The sequence below is a fragment of the Bos mutus genome, chromosome 18 (assembly GCF_027580195.1).
Source record: "Bos mutus isolate GX-2022 chromosome 18, NWIPB_WYAK_1.1, whole genome shotgun sequence".
Lineage (NCBI taxonomy): Eukaryota > Metazoa > Chordata > Mammalia > Artiodactyla > Bovidae > Bos > Bos mutus.
The window spans coordinates 10653813-10673507 of NC_091634.1; the positions used below are offsets into that span (position 1 = coordinate 10653813).

Genomic DNA, 19695 nt, shown 5'->3' on the forward strand with positions numbered 1-19695 from the left:
CCTGGAGGAGGAAATGGCAACCCACTCCTATATTCTTGCCTGAAAAATCCCATGGACAGAGGAGCCTGGCAGGGTACAGTCCATGGGTGACAAAGAGTCAGACGTGACTGAGCACAGCACACACACCTAGAGTGATATTTCACCCCATTCACTTTATCGTTTATGTGAATGCTCTTTTCTCATATGCATAATTTACATCTGAACCATTTGAGGGTAATTTACACATGCCATGGCCCTAATATCCCTAAATGCTTCTGTGTGCAGGCCAAGTTCAGGAATCCCCAGGACTACACTCTTGACACCAGTGGCAAGCTGGGGGGTGCCCAGAGCCTCAAATAATTTGCTAGAGGACTCTGAGGACTCACTAAAAGCTGTTATACCCAAGGCTACACTGTTATATGGAAAGGTTACAAAATAGGCCTTGGATGCTAGGAACTGTCCTTGCCACTGTGGTATCTTTGTTTCCTGGCCTTAGGGCTTAGAGCTAGGATTAGGGGTGTGTCTGGATGTGTACACCTATATTCATATACATAAATATACATGGATATATAAAAATATGTATATGTATGAATATTTATTCAGTTTCATTCAAAGTAAGAGAGGTACTAATTCAAATTATACTGAAACGCCATTTTTCATTCATGAAGTTAGCAAAAATTCAAAAACTTTTTTTTTTTGGGGGGGGCTGTCTCATGAAGGTTGTTGGATCTTCATTCCCCAACCAGGGATTGAACCCAGGCCCCAGCAGTGAAAGCACCGAGTCTTAACCACTGGACCGCTAGGGAAGTCCCCCAGAATTCAGAAACTTAACACTATTGGGGGGGGTGGCAAAGTTGTAGGGAATAAAGCACTTTCATGTTTTGATGGTGGGAATGCAACACGATACCACCCCTATGGAGAAGAATTTGACAGCGTCTAACAGAACTATGGATTTACCCTTTCTCAGCAACTCACTTGTAGGAATTTTCCCTGAAAATAACCAAGTACAAAAGAGCATTAAATAGTATACTTACTAGTTTGTGTAAGGGAAAAAAGGGAAAAATAAGTAAATGTATGTAAGCAACACAAGGATTAATCAGGAAATCATGAATTTAGTTTCTTGTCAATGGTGAGCTGTGATGGCGTGGAAGGGATGTTTGAGAGGGTCACACTTGTCTGAATAACACCTTTTGGTCTAGTTTGGACTTTTGTAAATATGTTAGGGGACTTCCCTGGTGCTCCAGTGGTTAAGACTCCACCTTCCAATGCAGAAGATGCAGGTTCAATCCCTGGTTGGGGAACTAAGATCCCACATGCCTCGCAGCCAAAAAAACAAAACAAAACATAAAACAGAAGCAATACTGTAACAAATTCAATAAAGACGTCTAAAAAATGATCCACGTCAAAAAAGTCTTTTAAGAAAATATTTAGTTCAACACATTCTAAAAAGTAAATCAAATAAGAATGTGAAGGGATGATCATCGAAAAGAAAAATGAGTTGTGTTTGAAAGGGATACCTTAACCACAGTAAACAGAGAAAGGAAAGGATTCATGGAAGTAGCTAAGGAATACAGTTTATAACTCTATATACCTTTAGTTTTAGGTCTAGTGGGAGGAGGATGGGAGAATGAATTGCAGTCCTCAACACTCCTTAGTGGATTTGTTTACTGCAGTGAACAGAATAAGCAATTCTTCTGCAGGGGCCAAGGAAATTCACTGGAGAAAGTATTTTTTCAACAGATAGTGCTGAAACACTTGGACTTCTGTATGCATACATTTGCATGCCTCCCACCTACAAAATGAAAGATTAACTTGAAGTGGATGAAGGGCCTGATGTAAAATGTAGAAGTGTGAAACTTGTAGATGGAAACACAGGAGAAAATTTTCATGACCTTGGGTTAGGCAAAGATTTCTTAGATATGATGCCAAAAACGTGAATCAGAAGAAGAAAAAAAAAACCCCAAAAAACAAAAATATGATTCAGGAGGGGAAAAAACCAAAAAACCACAAGTTAGACTTGGTCAAAATTGAAAACTTTTGCTCTTCTCTCCTTTTTTACAGGAAATCAGCCCTTCAAACCAGAGCTTATATTCCAGCTGGAGAGAGAAGAGCGTTTGATGATGGAGTCCCAGAGAGATGGGTGTTCAGGTGAGAACGATCCGGCAGTCACCCAGCAGCCAGAGAGCCCCTCCCAGAACACGAGTCAGAAGGGGTCAGGCCCTGAGGTGTCTGTACCCTCACTGCTCTAGCTTCTCCGATCCTAGCTCATTCCTTCTGTCCCAGCTGCACTGGCCCACTTGCTACCCATCAGACCTGTCTCAGTGATGCTTCTGCTTCGGGTTACTTGGCTTGCTTTGCTGTGTGCCTTGAATGAGTGAGTCAGTTAATACATGCATGGTCTTCCCTGTCTTCAGTCCTCCCTGAGGCAGCCAACAGGTATAGAGTAAACCATGTGATAGAGAGATACTCCAGAGTGGTGTTTGTCGTCAGATGAACGCCTGTCCTAATTCTGTGTAGGTGTCCTTTAGTATTCATGGATAGGTACTCATTATTCCTTAAAGGATAAGAATAGCCAGGCAGCTAAGAGAAATATCAGCAATGATCAGTGCTAAAGGATAATCTGCCCTCCCATGCAGCAATTTCAGGTGAGACACTCTTGCATTAACTTCCTCAGTTAAATGCCCAGTTATTTATCTTTTTCTGTTCTTCTTACTGTCCCATCCTCTAATATGTAACAGTCTCTTGACCTAGCTACAGTTTTCTTTTCTTTTTTATTCAGTTTGTTTAAATTAAAAAAATCAGTTCACCTATTTCTCCTGTCCCCAAACTGCTGCCTCTTGCAACCACCCATCCGTTTTCTGGTATCTGTGAGCTTGCTTGGTGTGTGTGTGTGTTGGGGAGTGTTTTAGATTCCACGTATAATAGAGATCGAGCAGTATTTGTCTTTAAATACCTCCAAGGTCTACCTGCATTGTTGCAAATGGCAAGATTTCATATTTATCTGTGGTTGCATTTTCTTTATCCGTTTATCCATCAGTGGACACTGAGACTGTTCCTTTATCTCGACTGTTGTACATAATTCTGTGGTGTACATGTTGTACAGTGTACATGTGTTGTTGTTTAGTCATGTCTGATTCTTTGCAACCCTATGGGCTGTATCTTTTCAAGTGAGTGTTTTCTTTTTCTTCAGATAAATACCTATAAGTAGAATTGCTGAATCATATAATTCTATTTTTAATTTTTTGAGGAACCTCTATAACGACTTCCATAGTGGCTGCACCAACTTATATTCCCACCAACAGTGTACAAGCCTTCCCTTTTCTCTACATCCTTGCCAGCGTTTGTCATCTCTTGCCTTAGAGCCTGGTGAGCCACAGTCCATAGGGTCGCAAAGAGTCAGACACAACTGAAGCGAGTGAGCGCACACACACATCTTTTTGATAATAGCCATTCCAACAGATGGGAGTTGATAGCTCATTGTAATTTTGGTTTGCATTTCCCTGGTGATTAATGTTGTTGAGCATCTTTTTATGAACCTGTTGGCCAGCTGTGTGTCTTCTTTGGGAAAATGTCTATTCAGGTCTTCTGCCCACTTTTTTTAAATTGAATAGTTTGTTTTTTGCTATTGAATTGTATGAGTTCTCTATGTAGTTTGGATATTAACCCCTTATCAAATATATGATTTACAAATACTTTCTTCCATTCAGTAAGTTTGCCTTTTCATTTTGTTGTTGGTTTCCTTTGCTGTGCAGAAGCTTCTTAGTTTGATGTAGTCCCACTTGTTTATTTTTGCTTTTGTTGCTTTTGATCATATGATTTTTATCCTTCATTTTGCTAATACTGGGTGTCACATGTAGTGATCTGAAGACGTTGAACCATCCTTGCATTCCTAGAATAAGTCCCATGTGATTGTCTTGTACGATCTTTTAATGTGCTGTTGAATTCAGAATTTTTTATTGATTTTTGCATCGTGTTCACTGGGCGGTACTGGGCTGTAGTTTTCTTTTTTTTTTTCTTCTTTTTCTTTTTTTATTTTTTTTATTAACAAGCAAAATAATAATTTTAAAGTTGGAACTGCAATTCAAACATGCTTCACAGATGTACCCAGGTACATGCTCCCTCATTACTGCACATAACTGTGCATGTGACCAGGAAGAGTCAAAGAGGTGGAAACCACTGGAGAACAGAAAGCATCAAAAGCTTTTCATCAGGCAATTCCAAAGCGCTCTGCTCTTTTCCTCTTCTTTGCCTCTGTATCCTCTGTGGTTCCTGTTCCAGCTGAACTTGTGACAATCCCAAATCTCTTTTTCAGCTTTTCGTCATCCTCTTTCTGGAGATTGAAGAGACATTCAAACCAAACCTTTGAGCTCTTTCTTTTAGCTTATCCAGGTTAACCATAGGCTTGGTGTCAGACGACAGGCCTTTTGATGGAACTGGAGAAATCCCAAATCTAGCTGCCCGGGCAGCTTTCTTACTCTCCAAACTGACAGGTACATTGAATCGTTCAGCTCTCTTCTGCATCCTCTCAGTCTGTGGTATTTCAGATGTAATTTTTACCACTTTTTTCTCTGCTGCCACATCAACAGTTTTTTCAGGAGGTTCTTCCTCTTTGACAGGCAGTTCTAAGGGCTTTGGTTCTTCTTCCTCTGTTTCATCTCCCAGTACATCTTCTCCATTTGCCTCCTCTTCAGCATGCTCTTCAAGATATGCCTGGAGCCTGTTGATGAGATCTTGTTTTATTCCCTTGGTCTCCAAACCACGAGCAAGACACTCCTGCTTTAGTTTTCTTTTTTAATTTACAGAATGAAACTTATGAAGCTCCACCGTCTGGCCATCTTGTTAGTCCCTCCACATTTCCATAGTTTTTCTTTTTAAAGTAGAACTTCTAAGCTGGACATTTATGTGAGTCCAAACATTTTAGTAATGTTTCTTGAGTCCTCAGATTCTGATGTCAAAAGCCGTGGTCACAGCTGTGGAGCTGGAAATGCTCCTGGGTAGGAATGAGAGTCAACTGAAAATTTCAAAACAAATTACTTCACTTCTATGATTTTTCTGTTGTCATCTCAGTTCAGGTTCAAGGTCATACAGGCAATATATTCTTTAGACAAAGTGTCAGCAAACTTTTTCTCTGAAGGTCCAGATGGTAAATATTTTAGGTTTTGCTGACCATATTTGATCTCTGTCAAAGAGACCAAATGCTTTTTCTTACACCAGTTTAAAAAATGTAAAATCTATTCTTGTTCCTAGGCTATACAAAAACAGAGCTAGGGCTGTAGTGTGCTAGTCCCCCTGCCTGATGGTATCAGTAGGAATGTAATGTCATATTTTGAAGTACCTTTTTATTTAGTATTTCCATATATTAACATGTTTATACCTTATATTCATGCAAAATTTTGAAAATATATGTTCTTATTTTTAAAGTACTAATTTTTTTCCTTCACGGTAATAAAGTACTAATTTTTCTCCTTCATGGTACCTTGGGGAAATCCCTCCCAATCTGAGATTATAACTCTTTTTTTAAAAAAATCATTGCTACATAATCCAATATGTGGCTATAACATGCAGCATTTAGCCATATGCTGCACGTTGCATGCAGCATACTGTGTCTTAGTTGCAGCATGTGGGATCTAGTTCCCTCACCAGGGATACCCGGGTCCCCCAGGGAGTGTGGAGTCGCAGCCACTGGTCCACCAGGGAACTCCATTTCACCTTTAGGTGACAGAATGTTAGTATAATAACTGAAAGCCTTGCTTTTGAGAAACCAAAGACATCGCTAAGCATTCTTGTTTTTAAGTACTGAGATGCGTACTCGTGGACGTGCCGTAGGCCCTGCAGCCAACACATTGCCCCAGAGCCTGCTGCCACGCAGTCGTCAGTGTCGCCCTTTATTTTTTTCCTTGTTTTAAAAGTTGGCGATAGGGTGGGGCCAAGAGTTAAGATTTTGTGTGAGAAAAACTACACCATTTCAAAGGTTATTTTCAGAATTAAAAAGACACAGTCCACAAGATTCTTGTGACCTTTGCTTTTCTCACTGGCAAGTGGTAACTGAGTGTAACCCTGCCTCTCATACAGCCTTTCAGCTGTGCAGTAAAATTGCCATCACCAGCTTCTTTCCCATAAAAAGTAACTTACACATGCATGCCCTGTCAGTTCTGTGACTGAGAATGACTCAAGCTGTGATCTATTCATTAAATGCTTACTGAGCAGCTGCTGTTCACTAGGAGTGTTAGCGGCAGTAAGGGTGAGACAGTGCACACAGCAAAGTGCTCTTCCTTGTGTAATACACTCCGTGTTTAGAGACAGGAGAACACCAGTAGCTAAGGAAGAATTATTGCATTTGAAGATAATATTCACATTATGAGAAAAAAATTCCCTTTTACTGCCTTTTTCCCCTCACCTTGGATACTGAAAGAGGATTAATATTTTGCCAAGTATTAGGAGAGTGTGTGTTATTGCTTCAGCCCTGTTGGGCCACTTGTTCTCCGGGAATAAATGTACTTCTCACTAGGATGTGAATGATATGCTGCCTGCTGATAACCTGAGCTTTAGTAACTAACAGACAAGCCATTTCCACCCAAACATGCCCATCTTCAACTCTACCAGTGCCTCAGATTCCTTAAACATCAAAGTACTTTATCAGCAAAATGACAGTCATTGTTCATTGAGTTTTGCTTGTTAAGTTGCCTCAAAGGACCATGAAACTTGCCTGTGCAATTCTCTTTTGAATTAAATTTATTTATTTTTAATTGAAGGATACTTGCTTTACAGTATTGTGTTGGTTTCTGCCAAATATAAACATAATCAGCCATAGGTATACCTATGTCCCTTCCCTCTTGACCCTCCCTCCCATCTCCCTTCTCATCCCACCCCTCTAGGTTGCTACAGAGCCCTGGTTTGAGTTTCTTGAGTCATAGAGCAAATTCCCATCTTGCCTTTGCAATTCTGCCACAGTGTTTCACATTTCACCTGCCCCATGGCCCTTGCTAATTGCAAAATATCTTTTAAAAGGAGTTTAAACTGGTTATGGCTTACAGTGACATAGGAGAACGCATTATTCTCATGAAAATGAACTCATTAGAGATAGGCCATACAAGACATCAAGAATCGATTAAAGGTCTCTGTTTACCTTCATCTACATAGCATTTAACACACGATTTTGTGTGTGGCAAAATACATTTGTCCACCTGAAACTATATTCTTTCCAGTTTGAGACTACCCGCTTCTGTTTTTTCCTTGGAATCTCCAGGCAGCCCATGACAATGTGTGCATGGTTTAACTAGGCCTTTTGAACAGAGCCACCATCTTTGATGTCCAGGTTGCATTGCATAGCCCTGATTTTGAGGCATATGCATAGCCCGAATTCTGTGAATCCTACTTCTATTCCTGGTGTAGCCAAAGGTAAATGATATTCTAAGTATTGTCAGAGGTAGTAACAAACTTTCCTCCAGTTTATTGAAGTTTCATGTCATGATCTAAGTGCAGAATCTTGAAATCTCTGAATAAAAGCATTCATTGCGCACATGTCTAAAATCTCTTTATTCTTATAGGAACCAAGAGTCCACATAATATGGAAAGTATTCAAGAAGTGGGATTAAGCTGCTTTTCCCCCAAAGAGCTTTCCACCTGGCAGTCCTGGCAACGAGGTGCAGGCAGGTTAACTGGGTGTCAAGATTCCATGAGAAACTTCCAAGAGAATATTTCTCAGTTGCAAAAACAAGGTGATTCCCCCTGCCAGGTTTGGGCAGGAATACCAATTCAGATTTCTGAAGATGAGAACTGTGTCTTGACTCACATAGGAGACGGTTCCAATGACATAAAAAATCAAGAATTTCCCTCTTGGCGAGCCCACCATTCTTGGAGGAAAATGTACCTTACAGAGTCACGTAATTATCAGTGTCGATGTCAGCAAGTTTCCAAGGAAAATGATTTCTGTAAATATGACAGCATCAGTTGGATCTCACATCATGGTGATAATCTGGGTGTACACAGAACAGGAAAAAACTCCAGCTGCCATGACTGTGGAGAAGATGTCATGAAGGTTTCATTGCTTAATCATATTCAAACAGGGCAAAAGCCCTATCCTGGTAATGAGTTCAGAAAAGCCTTCAGCGATGACTCCAGCTCTGAAGTTCATCAGCAATTAGATTTAGAAGGAAAGCCCTGTACATACAGTCCATGTGAAAAGGACTGTAGTTACAGGTCAGTTCTTCATATTCATCAGAGTGTTTGTAGAGGAGATCATTGTATTTTTGAGAATTCACATCTGCAATCGCATCAGAAAGGACACGCAAAAGAGAAGCCATTTAAATGTGAATACAGTGAGAGCATCAATCAATGCTCCTCTCATAACACATATCAACTTATACCCAGAGGAGAGACGTCTGATAGATGCAGCGTGTATGAGAAAGGCTTCAGTCATAGCTTAGACCTTAGTAGTATTGTTAGGGTCTACATCGAGGAGGAATCCCATGAATCTGAGGAGAATGGGAATGCCTTTAATGAGAATTCTTGTCTTCAAGCCCATCAGAAAATCCACACTGAAGAGAAACGATACACAGACATGGAGTGTGAGAAAGGTTTCATTTGTAACTCAGATCTGAACATTCAGCACAGAGTTCACATGGAAGAGGTTCCCTATAATTCTGAGGCATGTGCTAATGGCTTCAGTCTGGCCTCACATTTTCAAAACCTTCAGATAGTCCACACTAGGGAACAACCCTATAAACGTTACACATGTGGTAACAGCTTCAGCCAAAGTTCGTATCTTCAAGCCCATCAGAAAATTCACATCGGAGAGAAACCTTACAAGGTGTGTGGGAATGGCTTCAACTGGAATTCAAAACTTAAAGATCATCAGAGAGTCCACACTGGCGAGAAGCCGTACAAATGCAGTGCATGTGGTAAAGGCTTCAGTCATAGATCTGTTCTTAATGTTCATCAGAGAGTCCACACAGGAGAGAAGCCTTATAAGTGTGAGGAGTGTGATAAGGGTTTCAGTCGGAGTTCATACCTTCAAGCCCATCAGAGAGTCCACACAGGAGAAAAACCATACAAATGTGAGGCATGTGGGAAGGGCTTCAGTCGTAATTCATACCTTCAAGGGCATCAGAGAGTCCACACTGGTGAGAAACCATACAAGTGTGAGGAGTGTGGGAAGGGCTTCAGTCGGAGTTCACACCTTCAAGGCCACCAAAGGGTTCACACGGGAGAAAAACCATTCAAGTGTGAGGAGTGTGGGAAGGGCTTCAGTTGGAGCTTTAATCTTCAAATTCATCAGAGGGTTCACACAGGAGAGAAACCCTATAAATGTGGAGAATGTGAGAAGGGCTTCAGCAAGGCCTCAACTCTTTTGGCCCATCAGAGAGTCCACACAGGAGAGAAACCCTACCAGTGTGATGAGTGTGGTAAGAGCTTCAGTCAGAGGTCTTACCTTCAGAGCCATCAGAGTGTCCACACTGGAGAGAGACCATACATCTGTGAGGTTTGTGGGAAGGGTTTCAGTCAGAGAGCATATCTTCAAGGCCACCAGAGAGTCCACACCAGAGTGAAGCCGTATAAATGTGAGATGTGTGGGAAGGGCTTTAGTCAGAGCTCACGCCTTGAAGCACATCAGAGGGTCCACACCGGAGGGAAACCCTACAAATGTGCAGTGTGCACGAAGGGTTTCAGTGAGAGTTCCCGCCTCCAAGCCCATCAGAGGGTCCACACAGAAGGGAGGCCCTATAAATGTGAACAGTGCGGCAAGGGCTTCAGTGGGTTTTCAAGTCTTCAAGCCCATCACAGAGTCCACACTGGGGAAAAACCATACAAATGTGAAGTGTGTGGAAAGGGCTTCAGTCAGAGATCAAACCTCCAGGCTCATCAGAGAGTCCACACAGGAGAGAAACCCTACAAATGTGACGCGTGCGGTAAGGGTTTCCGTTGGAGTTCAGGTCTTCTAATTCATCAAAGAGTCCACAGTGGTGATAAATTCTATACAAGTGAAGAGTATAGTAAGGGTTATCCTTCATCAGAGAATCCGTACAGAAGCGAAGTTCTGTAATGTGGTGTTCCATTTTGTTCTGAAGTCTTCAAACAAGAGCTGAAATTTTCCACTCACTTGAGTTCTCATAGTAGAAAAAGAATTTCTTTCATGAAAATGTAATGTTTTGCTCAACATCAACATTTACAATAGTCCATACAGCAGAGACTTATCTAATAAGAAGCGTTCCATATTGGATTTCATGAGAACTTGAATATCAGTCATTGCAAGTGACTTTAATCAGCTCTTGTACTAGAGCTTAGAAAAGACATGAGTATGGCTAGCCACCTGCTGCTGCTGCTACGTCGCTTTAGTCGTGTCCGACTCTGTGCGACCCCATAGACGGCAGCCCACCAGGCTTCCCATCCCTGGGATTCTCCAGGCAAGAACACTTGAGTGGGTTGCCATTTCCTTCTCCAATGCATGAAAGTGAAAAGTGAAAGTGAAGTCGCTCAGTCATGTCCGACTCTAGCGACCCCATGGACTGCAGCCCACCAGGCCCCTCTGCCCATGGGATTTTCCAGGCAAGAGTACTGGAGTGGGGTGCCATTGCCTTCTCCGAATTTATACAATGATGCGCATACCTAAATTTACATCCACTGGAACGTAAGCTTATTAAGAGAAGGGGTTTCATGCATTGCTACGTCTCCAACTCAATGTAGGTGCTCAGTACTTTTTTGCTAAATGACTAAAAGTATGTAAAGTTGTCATGTTTGAAATGCTGATTTTCCCCCAAAAATAATTTAAAATGTATTTGGAGGAGGGATCCTGCAAGTCTTAATGTAAGCAAATAAGTAAGCATAAACATTATTTGAAATGTAGAACATGGGCAGTATCGCAGTCTTAAATGACATGAATTTGGTTTAACCCCCCCCAGGATTGGTCCTCCCCATTTGTCCCTCATCAGCAGGGATGGGCTGAATTTCTTAGCATTTGGTCTCTTTCTCTACAGTGTACTATCGGGTTAAGTTTAGCTCTGTGTGTGTGTGTATACCTATGTGCACTTTAAAAGGACAATACAAACTGATAAAACAGTGTTTCTGGTTAACTTGGCAAAAATGAAATGCTGCATTTTACATAACTGAATTTTTACTCCTGCCCTGTGTGTTAAGACAGTTTTACTATAATATTTGGAAAGTGTCAGAAATGGTTACTAACAGTAACAGTAACTTTCTTAATAAATGTTCAAATTACAATATTTGTTTTTCTAGCTTCCATATTTCCATTAAAATCCTTTTGATCTGACTGGTTTCTATATAGCCTTTGTCCAATTCAGACCTCTTTAGCAGGATCTGTGACAAGTTTGGAGGACTTTAATTTTGTCAAATTTTATATCACCATACTTTTCCCACTCATGCAAAGAAAGGAAAAAAAGTTGAACTATAGTTGATTTACAGTATTGTGTTAATTTCTACTGTACAGCAAAGCAAATCAATTAAAAATTTCTTTTAAAATATTCTTTTCCATTGTGGTTTATCATAGGATATTGAATATAGCTCTCTGTGCTATCCAGTAGGACCTTGCTGCTTATCCATTGTATATATAAAAGCTTATGTCTGCTAAGCCAGCCTCCTACTCCATCCCTCCCCCAACCCCTGGGCAACCACCGGTCTGTTCTCTGTGTCCATGATTCTCTTTTTGTTTCGTAGATGTGTGCATTTGTGTCATATTTTAGATTCCACGTGTAAGTGATATCATATGGTATTCGTCTTTCTCTTTCTGACATTTCGTTTAGTGTAAGAATCTCTAGTTGCATCCATGTTGTTGCAAATGGCATGATTTCATTCTTTTCTATGGCTGAGTAATACTCCACTATATATATGTGCTGCATCTTCTTTATCTATTCATCTGTCAATGGGCATTTAGGTTGCTTTCCATTTCTTGGTTGTTGTGAATACTGCTGCTCTGAACATAGGAGTGCATGTATCTCTTTGAATTATAGTTTGGTCCAGATGTATGACCAGGAGTGGGATTGGTGGATCATATGATAATTTTATTTTTAGTAAGGAAAGGAGAAATATTGAATTTTTCTAGGCATTTTTTCAAATGTATTGATTATTAGGATAAGATTTCCTTTTGCTTGCTAATCTGTATCTTCAAGAACAATGCATTTTATTGGAGGAAGTGAAAAATACAAATTTGTCAGAGTCGTACAATATGTATCAAGATGTAAAGTGTACATTTTTGTTGTTCAGTCGCTAAGTCATGTCCAACTCTCTGCGACCCCATAGACTGCAGCACGCCAGGCTCCTCTTTTCCTCCGCTATCTTCCAGAGTTTGTTCAAATTCATGTCCATTGAGTTGGTGATGCTATCTATCTCATCCTCTGCTGTCCCCTTCTCCCTTTGCCTTCAGTTTTTCCCAGCATTAGGATCTTTTCCAGTGCGTTGACTCTTCACATTATTGGAGCTTCAGCAATAGTCCTTCCAATGAATATTCAGGGTTGATTTCTTTTAGGATTGACTGGTTTGATTTCCCTGCAGTCCAAAGTACTCTCAAGGGTCTTCTCCAGCACTGCAATTCAAAAGCATCAATTCTTCAGTGCAGAGCCTTGTTTGGCAACACACTCCAGCATTCTTGCCTGGGAAATTCCATGATCAGAGGAGCCAGGTGGGCTATAGCCTGTGGGGCTGCAAAGAGTCTGGCATGACTGAGCATGTGCACACACACGTAGCCTTCTTTATGGCCCAGCTCTCACATCTGTACATGACTGTCGGGAAAACCATAACTTTGACTAGATGGACCTTTGTCAGCAAAATGATGTCTCTGGTTTTTAATATGCTGTCTAGGTTTATCATAGCTTTCCTTCCGAGGAGCAAGTGTCTTTTAATTTCATAGCTGCAGTCACCATCTGCAGTGATTTTGGAGCCCCCCAAAATAAAGTCTCTCACTGTTTCCATTGCTTCCCCACCTATTTACCATAAAGTGATGTGACCAGATACCATGATCTTAGTTTTTTTAATGTTGAATTTCAAGTCAGCTCTTTTACTCCTCTCTTTCATCCTCATCAAGAGACTCTTTAGTTCCTCTTCACTTTCTGTCATTAGAGTGGTATCATCTACATATCTGAGGTTGCCGATACTTCTCCTGGCAATCTTTGTTCCAGCTTGTGATTCATCCAGCCTGACATTTCTCATTATGTACTCTGCATATAAGTTAAATAAGCAGGGTGACAGTATATAGTCTATCGTCCTCCTTTCCCAATTCTGAACCAGTCAGTGTCTGGAAATCATAGAATAATAGTTTATGATAAAGTGGCTTTAAACAGGCTGTGTACATAAGGGTAATTATTAAAACTGCAAATTAATAAGATAAATTTCTCAATGTTCCTATAATATGGTGCTCTGGGAAACATAGAATCAATGTAAAATGACAGAGAAAGCTCATGCATATTGTTTAGTAAAAAATGCAGATTGTACCTTCATAATATCCAGTTACCTTTGGTCTATGTACATATATGTTCAAATACATGCTTAATAGATAATCTGTGAAAGATTATTCACTATCATGTATACAGTGGTTTTCTGTGGCAAGCAGAATTTTAGCTTAGTCTTTTTCATACCTTTTAAAATTCACAATTAATGTCTTACCAAAGCAATAAAGTACTGAGACATTGTCCCTTATAGTTAAGAACTCATAATGTGATTGTTCTATTTCTTTAGATGGCATTACAGCCAAAATTAAAGAATAAAGCTCCTGAAGATAATGTTCAGAGGTCTCTAGAGGATACAGATAGATTAGGTGTCAGCAGCTTTAACTTCCTATAAAATTTTCTTTAGGTCTCAAAGCCCATGCAGCCTTAAACAACCTGGTACAACTCAGACATAGTATAAATTGGTGCTCCATAGTTTTTCTGTCATATATCAATCTGTTAGGTGAGTGGGGTGACCAAGGCACAGGCTTAATCTGGCTTCCAAGGTGCTAGTTCAAGTTTCACAGTATCATCAGAAATTCAGGGCTTTTAATGTGTTTTAGTACTCTCATTTCCAAGGGAAGATCATGAGAGCTCATGGGGGTTTTTTCACTCAGGATACTTTTAGTTGTAGGTTAACAAACTGTAACCTACAGAGTTTCATTAACCTACAGAATTGCTTAAACCAACATTTTTTCTCAGTTCATTTAAGTGAAAAGATACTGGTAAGGTAAGACTCGGGTCTGGGTCACTCAAAAGGGCATTATGTTGCTCTTCTTTAATTCTCTTTTCTCTGGACTTCATTTTCCTCACAAAGAGGCAGTATCGCCTGCTTTTTTTGTTCATAGCCTAGAGAAGAGAGTTTGTCTCATTATTAGTGTTATGTAGTCCTAGCTCCCCAAAATGCACAAAGTCTCTGATCACTCCAATCCCCACTCAAGAGTAAGACTAAACCAACTCAATAAAGAACATCCCTGGTCCCCATAAACAGTCTAGCTTTCTCCTAGTGACAGGCCAGTAGCAGGCTATGTAGGGAAAAGGAGAAGAACGTGGATGGAGAATCCTTCTGTGTCACAGGGCACAGGCATAGCCAGAAGCTGAAGGTGGACAGGAACATTGAGGAAAATCCTCCAGCACCCACCCTAAAACAAGGGAATGTTAGAAAAATTTGAAGCAGTGTATGGAAGATAACTATTGTAAAAACAGAATCCAATTTCAACTTAATTCTCAATGAGACTGATTCAACATCCCAGCAAAACAGGTGTGCCCAGTTCCAGCAAAAATACTATTTACTTAAGTCTCTACTGTTTGATACATGGTACCTGGCATTCAAATCAAGAATTACAAGATTTTAAAAAAAGAACATGCAACCCTCTGCTAAGAGACAGCAGACCCATCAGAACCTCACTTAGAGATGACCATATTTTAGAAATACCAAATAAAGAATTTTATATATTTCTGGTTGATGTGTTAAATGTTTTCATGAAAGGGGCAGACAATGTACATGAACAGATGGGGGAATTTCAGTGGAAATTAATAAATAATCAAATGGGAAATGCGAGTAAAGAAGTGTTACAACAAAGGATTATTTTGAAGAACATGTAAGTGGCTAAAAACAGTTGAGAAAAATGTCAGGGAACTTGAATAAAGGCCAATGAAAATAATCCAAACAAACAAAATGTGAAGAAAACAGAATAAAGTATCCAAGAACTGTGGGAAAATTTTTTTGTGGTTTAATTTATGTGTAATTGGAAACCCAGGGGGAGAAGAGAGAGAGAATGAGAAGGAAAATATTTTAAGAGATGGTGGGAATTTTTTCTTAAACAATAAAAGACTTTGCCCAATCCTAGAACTCTACACAAGAAGAATTTAAAAGCAAACAAAACAAACCTCTAAAAGTAGGTGCATTATTGCCAGTGTTCATATTGAAAATGAACAATGCAGAGGAAATATTAACAGAAAAAAGCCACAATGCATACAAAGAACAGAGATGAGGAAAAGAGGAGACTTCTCATCAAAAACCATGCAAGCCCAAAGACAGTGGAGTAACATCTTTAACATTCTGAAACAAAATGCTGTGAATCAAATATTCCAAGTCTGATAAAAGAAAAAAAATCTTCCAGAGAAGTATACCAAATTTGTTGTCCTTTTTCATAGTATAGTTGATTTACAACATTGGACTGCATCATTTTAATGATATTGATGTATTTGGCTGGGCTGGGTCTTAGCTGTGGTACACAGGATCTTCGTTGCTATGTGTGCACTCTTAGTTGTGGCATGCATGTGGGATCTAGTTCCTTGACTGGGGATTGAACTTGGGCCTCCTGCATTGGGCATGAGAAGTCTTAGCCACTGAACAGTCAGGGAAGTCCCTCGATTGCATTATTTTTAATGGTGAATGATAAAGTGGCTTTAAAAAAAGAAACTGGCTTAAAACTCAACATTAAAAAAACTAAGATCATGGGATCTGGTCCCATCACTTCATGGCAAATAGATGGGAAAACAATGGAAACAGTGACAGACCTTATTTTCTTGAGCTCCAAAATCACTGCAGATGGTGACTGCATCCATGAAATTAAAAGACATTTCCTTGGAATAAAAGCTATGGCCAACCTAGACAAAATATTAAAAAGCAGAGACATTACTTTGCCAACAAAGGTCCATCTAGTTAAAGCTATGATTTTCCCAGTAGTCTTGTATGGGTGTGGAGAAAGCAATGGTAACCCACTCCAGTACTCTTGCCTGGAAAATCTCATGGATGGAGGAGCCTGATGGAGGAGCCTGGTAGGCTGCAGTCCATGGGGTCGCAAAGAATCGGACACAACTCAGCGACTTCACTTTCACTTTTCACTTTCATGCATTGGAGAAGGAAACGGCAACCCACTCCAGTGTTCTTGCCTGGAGAATCCCAGGGATGGCGGAGCCAGATGGGCTGCCGTCTATGGGGTTGCACAGAGTTGGTCATGACTGAAGCAAATTAGCAGCAACAGCAGCATGTATGGATGTGAGAACTGGACCATAAAGAAAGCTTTATGGTCATAAAGAGTACCAAAGAATTGATGCTTCTGAACTGTGGTGTTGGAGAAGACTCTTGAGAGTCCCTTGGACTGCAAGATCAAACCAGTCAGTCCTAAAGAAAATTATTCCTGAATATTCATTGGAAGGACTGATGCTGAAGCGCCAATACTTTGGCCACCTGATGTGAAGAACTGACTCCTTAGAAAAGACCCTGATGCTGGGAAAGATTGAAGGCAGGAGAAGATGGTGATGACAGAGGATGAGATGGTTGGATGGCATCATGGACTCAATGGACATGAGTTCTGAGCAAGCTCTGGGAGTTGGTAATGGACAGGGAAGCCTAGTGTGCTGCAGTCCATGGGGTCACAAAGAGTTGGACATGACTGAGTGACTGAACTGAACAGATTGAAGCTTTCACCCAAAGTTTGGAAAGAAGTGAAAGATTTCTATTCTCACCACCCATGTCAACATCATATAGGAGCTAAAAGCCAGTGCACCAAAGTGAGCAAAAGAAAAGATATACAGATAGAAAAGGGAGAAACAAAACTCTCTAATTACGGAAGGCAAGATTATGTAGAAAAGTCTAAAGAATCAACAGAAAAACTAGTAGAAGTAGTGCGTTTAGCAAAGTCACAGGTCAATATACAAATATACAAAATCAGGACTTCCCTGGTGGTCCAGTAGTTAAGACTCCTTGCATCCACTGCAGGGGGCTTGGGTTCAAAACTTGGGCGGAGAACTAAGATCCCACATCCTGCCTGCCTTGGGTCATGGACCAAAAAAAAAAAAACCAACAACCCATAAAATCACTGTACTTGAACTATTGGAAACTGAAAAAAGCAGGGACTTCCCTGATCATCGTTGGTTAAGAATCTGCCTTCCAAGATAGAGAACACAGAGTCGATCCCTAGTGGGGGTACTAAGATCTCACGTGCTGCATGGCAACTAAGCCTGCCTGCCACAACTACTGAACCCATGGGCTCTGAAGCCCACAGGCCGCAACTAGAGAGAAGCCCATGTGCTGCAATGAAAGATCACTCATACTACAACTAAGAGACTGGCACACCCAAAAAAGCATTACAGTTAAGGGCTTCCTAGGTGGCACTAGTGGTAAAGAATCTGCCTGCGAATGCAGGGGATGCCAAGAGATGCAGTTTGATCTCTAGGTAAGGAAGACCCCCTAGAGTAGGAAATGGCAACCTGCTCCAGTATTCTTGCCTGGGAAATCCTGAGGAGCCTGGTGGACTACAGTCCATGGGCCACAGAGAGTCGGGTAGCACTGATCAATTAAGCACACAGCATAGTACCAATTACAGTAGTGCCCAATATATAATTTGGTGGTTGGGATGGGGGTGTGTGATCTCTATACTGCATAGTAAAATTACTGATGAAAGAATTAAAAGACTAATCAAACAAATAAAGAGCTTGTTCCATAGAATGGAAGAGTCAATATTGGTAAGCCATTTATCCTAAATTGATCTTTAAGTGCAACATGAACGTGAACATGAAAGTCACTCAGTTGTGTCCAACTCTTTGCAACCCCATGGACCACACAGTCCATAGAATTCTCCAGGCCAGAATACTGGAGTGGGTAGCCTTTCCCGTCTCCAGGGGATCTTCCCAACCCAGGAATCGAACCCAGGTCTCCCACATTGCAGGTGGATTCTTTACCAGCTGAGCCACAAGGGAAGCCCATGGTCCTGCTCAATATCCCAGCAGGAGATGTTGCAGAAATTGACACGCTATTTAAAAAAATCTATGCAAAAAGCAAAGAAACAAGAATAGCCTTAAAAATATAAAAAATGAAGAACAATATTTGAAGATTCATAATATCTGATCTCAAGACTTACCATAAAGTTACAGTTACTGTAAATTGAGACAGTGTGTAAATCGATAAACATATAGAACAGTAGGATGTTAAATAGAGTCCAAAAATAGAGCCGTATATGTGGTCAATTGATATTTTTAAAAACATGCCAAGGCAATTCAATGAGAGAAACAGTATGTCATTGAAATGTGCAGGAATAATTAAACATCAACATGCAAAAGAGTGAATCTTAACCTATACACCACACTGTATAAAAAGTTTACTCAAAATGGATTTTCAATGAAATTTTTAATCCTAAATAATAAGAAGTTCTTGAAGAAACTGGACAGTTTTTTTCATCACCTGTCAGCTTGAATAGGCAAGTTTTTCGTATGATCCATACAAGAAAATTTGATAAGTTGGGCTTCATCAAAATTTTAAACCTCAGCTTTTCAAAAGACATTTGTAAAAATACAAAGAGAAGCTACAGACTGGGAGAAGATATTTGTGAAACATAACACTAAAAAAGAACTTGTGTTCAACACCAAGAAAATAACCCATTAAAAAAAGTATATAAGCAAAAGTTTTGAACAGACACTTCACCAAAGAACGTATTAGACATATGGACATATTAGAATCAGCATCACTATCATCAAGGAAATTCAAGTTAAAACCCCAATGAGATGGAACTACACACTTACTAGAATGAAATATTTTTCTAGTGAAAAAAAAAAGTGGACAATATAAAGATGCAGGAGGGTCACAAGACTTATGCAAAAATCATGCATTGAATGGACATATTTTGATATAGATTTTTTAAAAAGTGTAAAACACTTGGAAGAATTTGGAACTTAAAGTAAGGATAGAGTAAATTATTATTGAGACTATTAATTTTGTTCAGTGTGATAGTGAGTACATGCATGAGTGCATTTTCACTTGTGTCCCACTCTTGGCAACCCCATGGACTGTAACCCTCCAGGCTCCTCTGTCCATGGTATTTCCCAGGCAAGAATACTAGAGCAGATTGCTATTTCCTGTTCCAGGGGCTCTTCCCGACCCAGGGATTGAACCCGTCTCCAGCTTCTGCAGGTAGATTATGTACCACTGAGCCACCTAGATTGTGGTTATGAAAATAAATGTCCTATATTTTTGAGAAATATATGAAAATATTTTAGGGAGAAGTGACAAGATGTCATGGATTTGTACTTATGTCAGTTATTAAAAAAGAAAGGAAAAAATGAAGCACATGGGGAAGCATGTCAATAATGTTTCATTTGTAAGATGTGTTTATGCACATTTAACTTTTTTCTCCAGTTTTTTTTTTTTTTTTAAGTTTTCACTATAGATTATTTCATTCTTATGCCATTGAAAAGTAGACAGGACAGCCTTTTTGGATTTTGTGAGATTTTTCAATTTTGGTGGTAATCAGTTTTGTTGTTGTATAGTTTTTCTAGACTT

General features: G+C 40.0%; 2 protein-coding genes across 6 annotated transcripts in view; one reads left to right on the forward strand and one right to left on the reverse strand.

Moving 5' to 3' along the window:
* Positions 1 to 14606, forward strand: part of ZNF112 (zinc finger protein 112) — a 60036-nt gene extending 45430 nt beyond the window's left edge. For all 5 annotated transcript variants that reach the window (XM_070387558.1, XM_070387559.1, XM_070387560.1 and 2 more), the window contains 2 exons: positions 2041 to 2127; positions 7527 to 14606. In XM_070387558.1, coding sequence (XP_070243659.1) covers positions 2041 to 2127; positions 7527 to 10021 — 2582 coding nt within the window. In that variant the 3' untranslated portion in view covers positions 10022 to 14606. The remainder of the gene's footprint in view (positions 1 to 2040; positions 2128 to 7526) is intronic.
* On the reverse strand, positions 4113 to 5823 carry LOC102279345 (SAP domain-containing ribonucleoprotein). Its single transcript, XM_070387782.1, is given in 3 exon segments — positions 4113 to 4308; positions 4311 to 4765; positions 5789 to 5823. Coding segments are annotated over 3 exon segments (612 nt in total). The 3' UTR covers positions 4113 to 4186.
* Positions 14607 to 19695: the final 5089 nt, after the last annotated feature.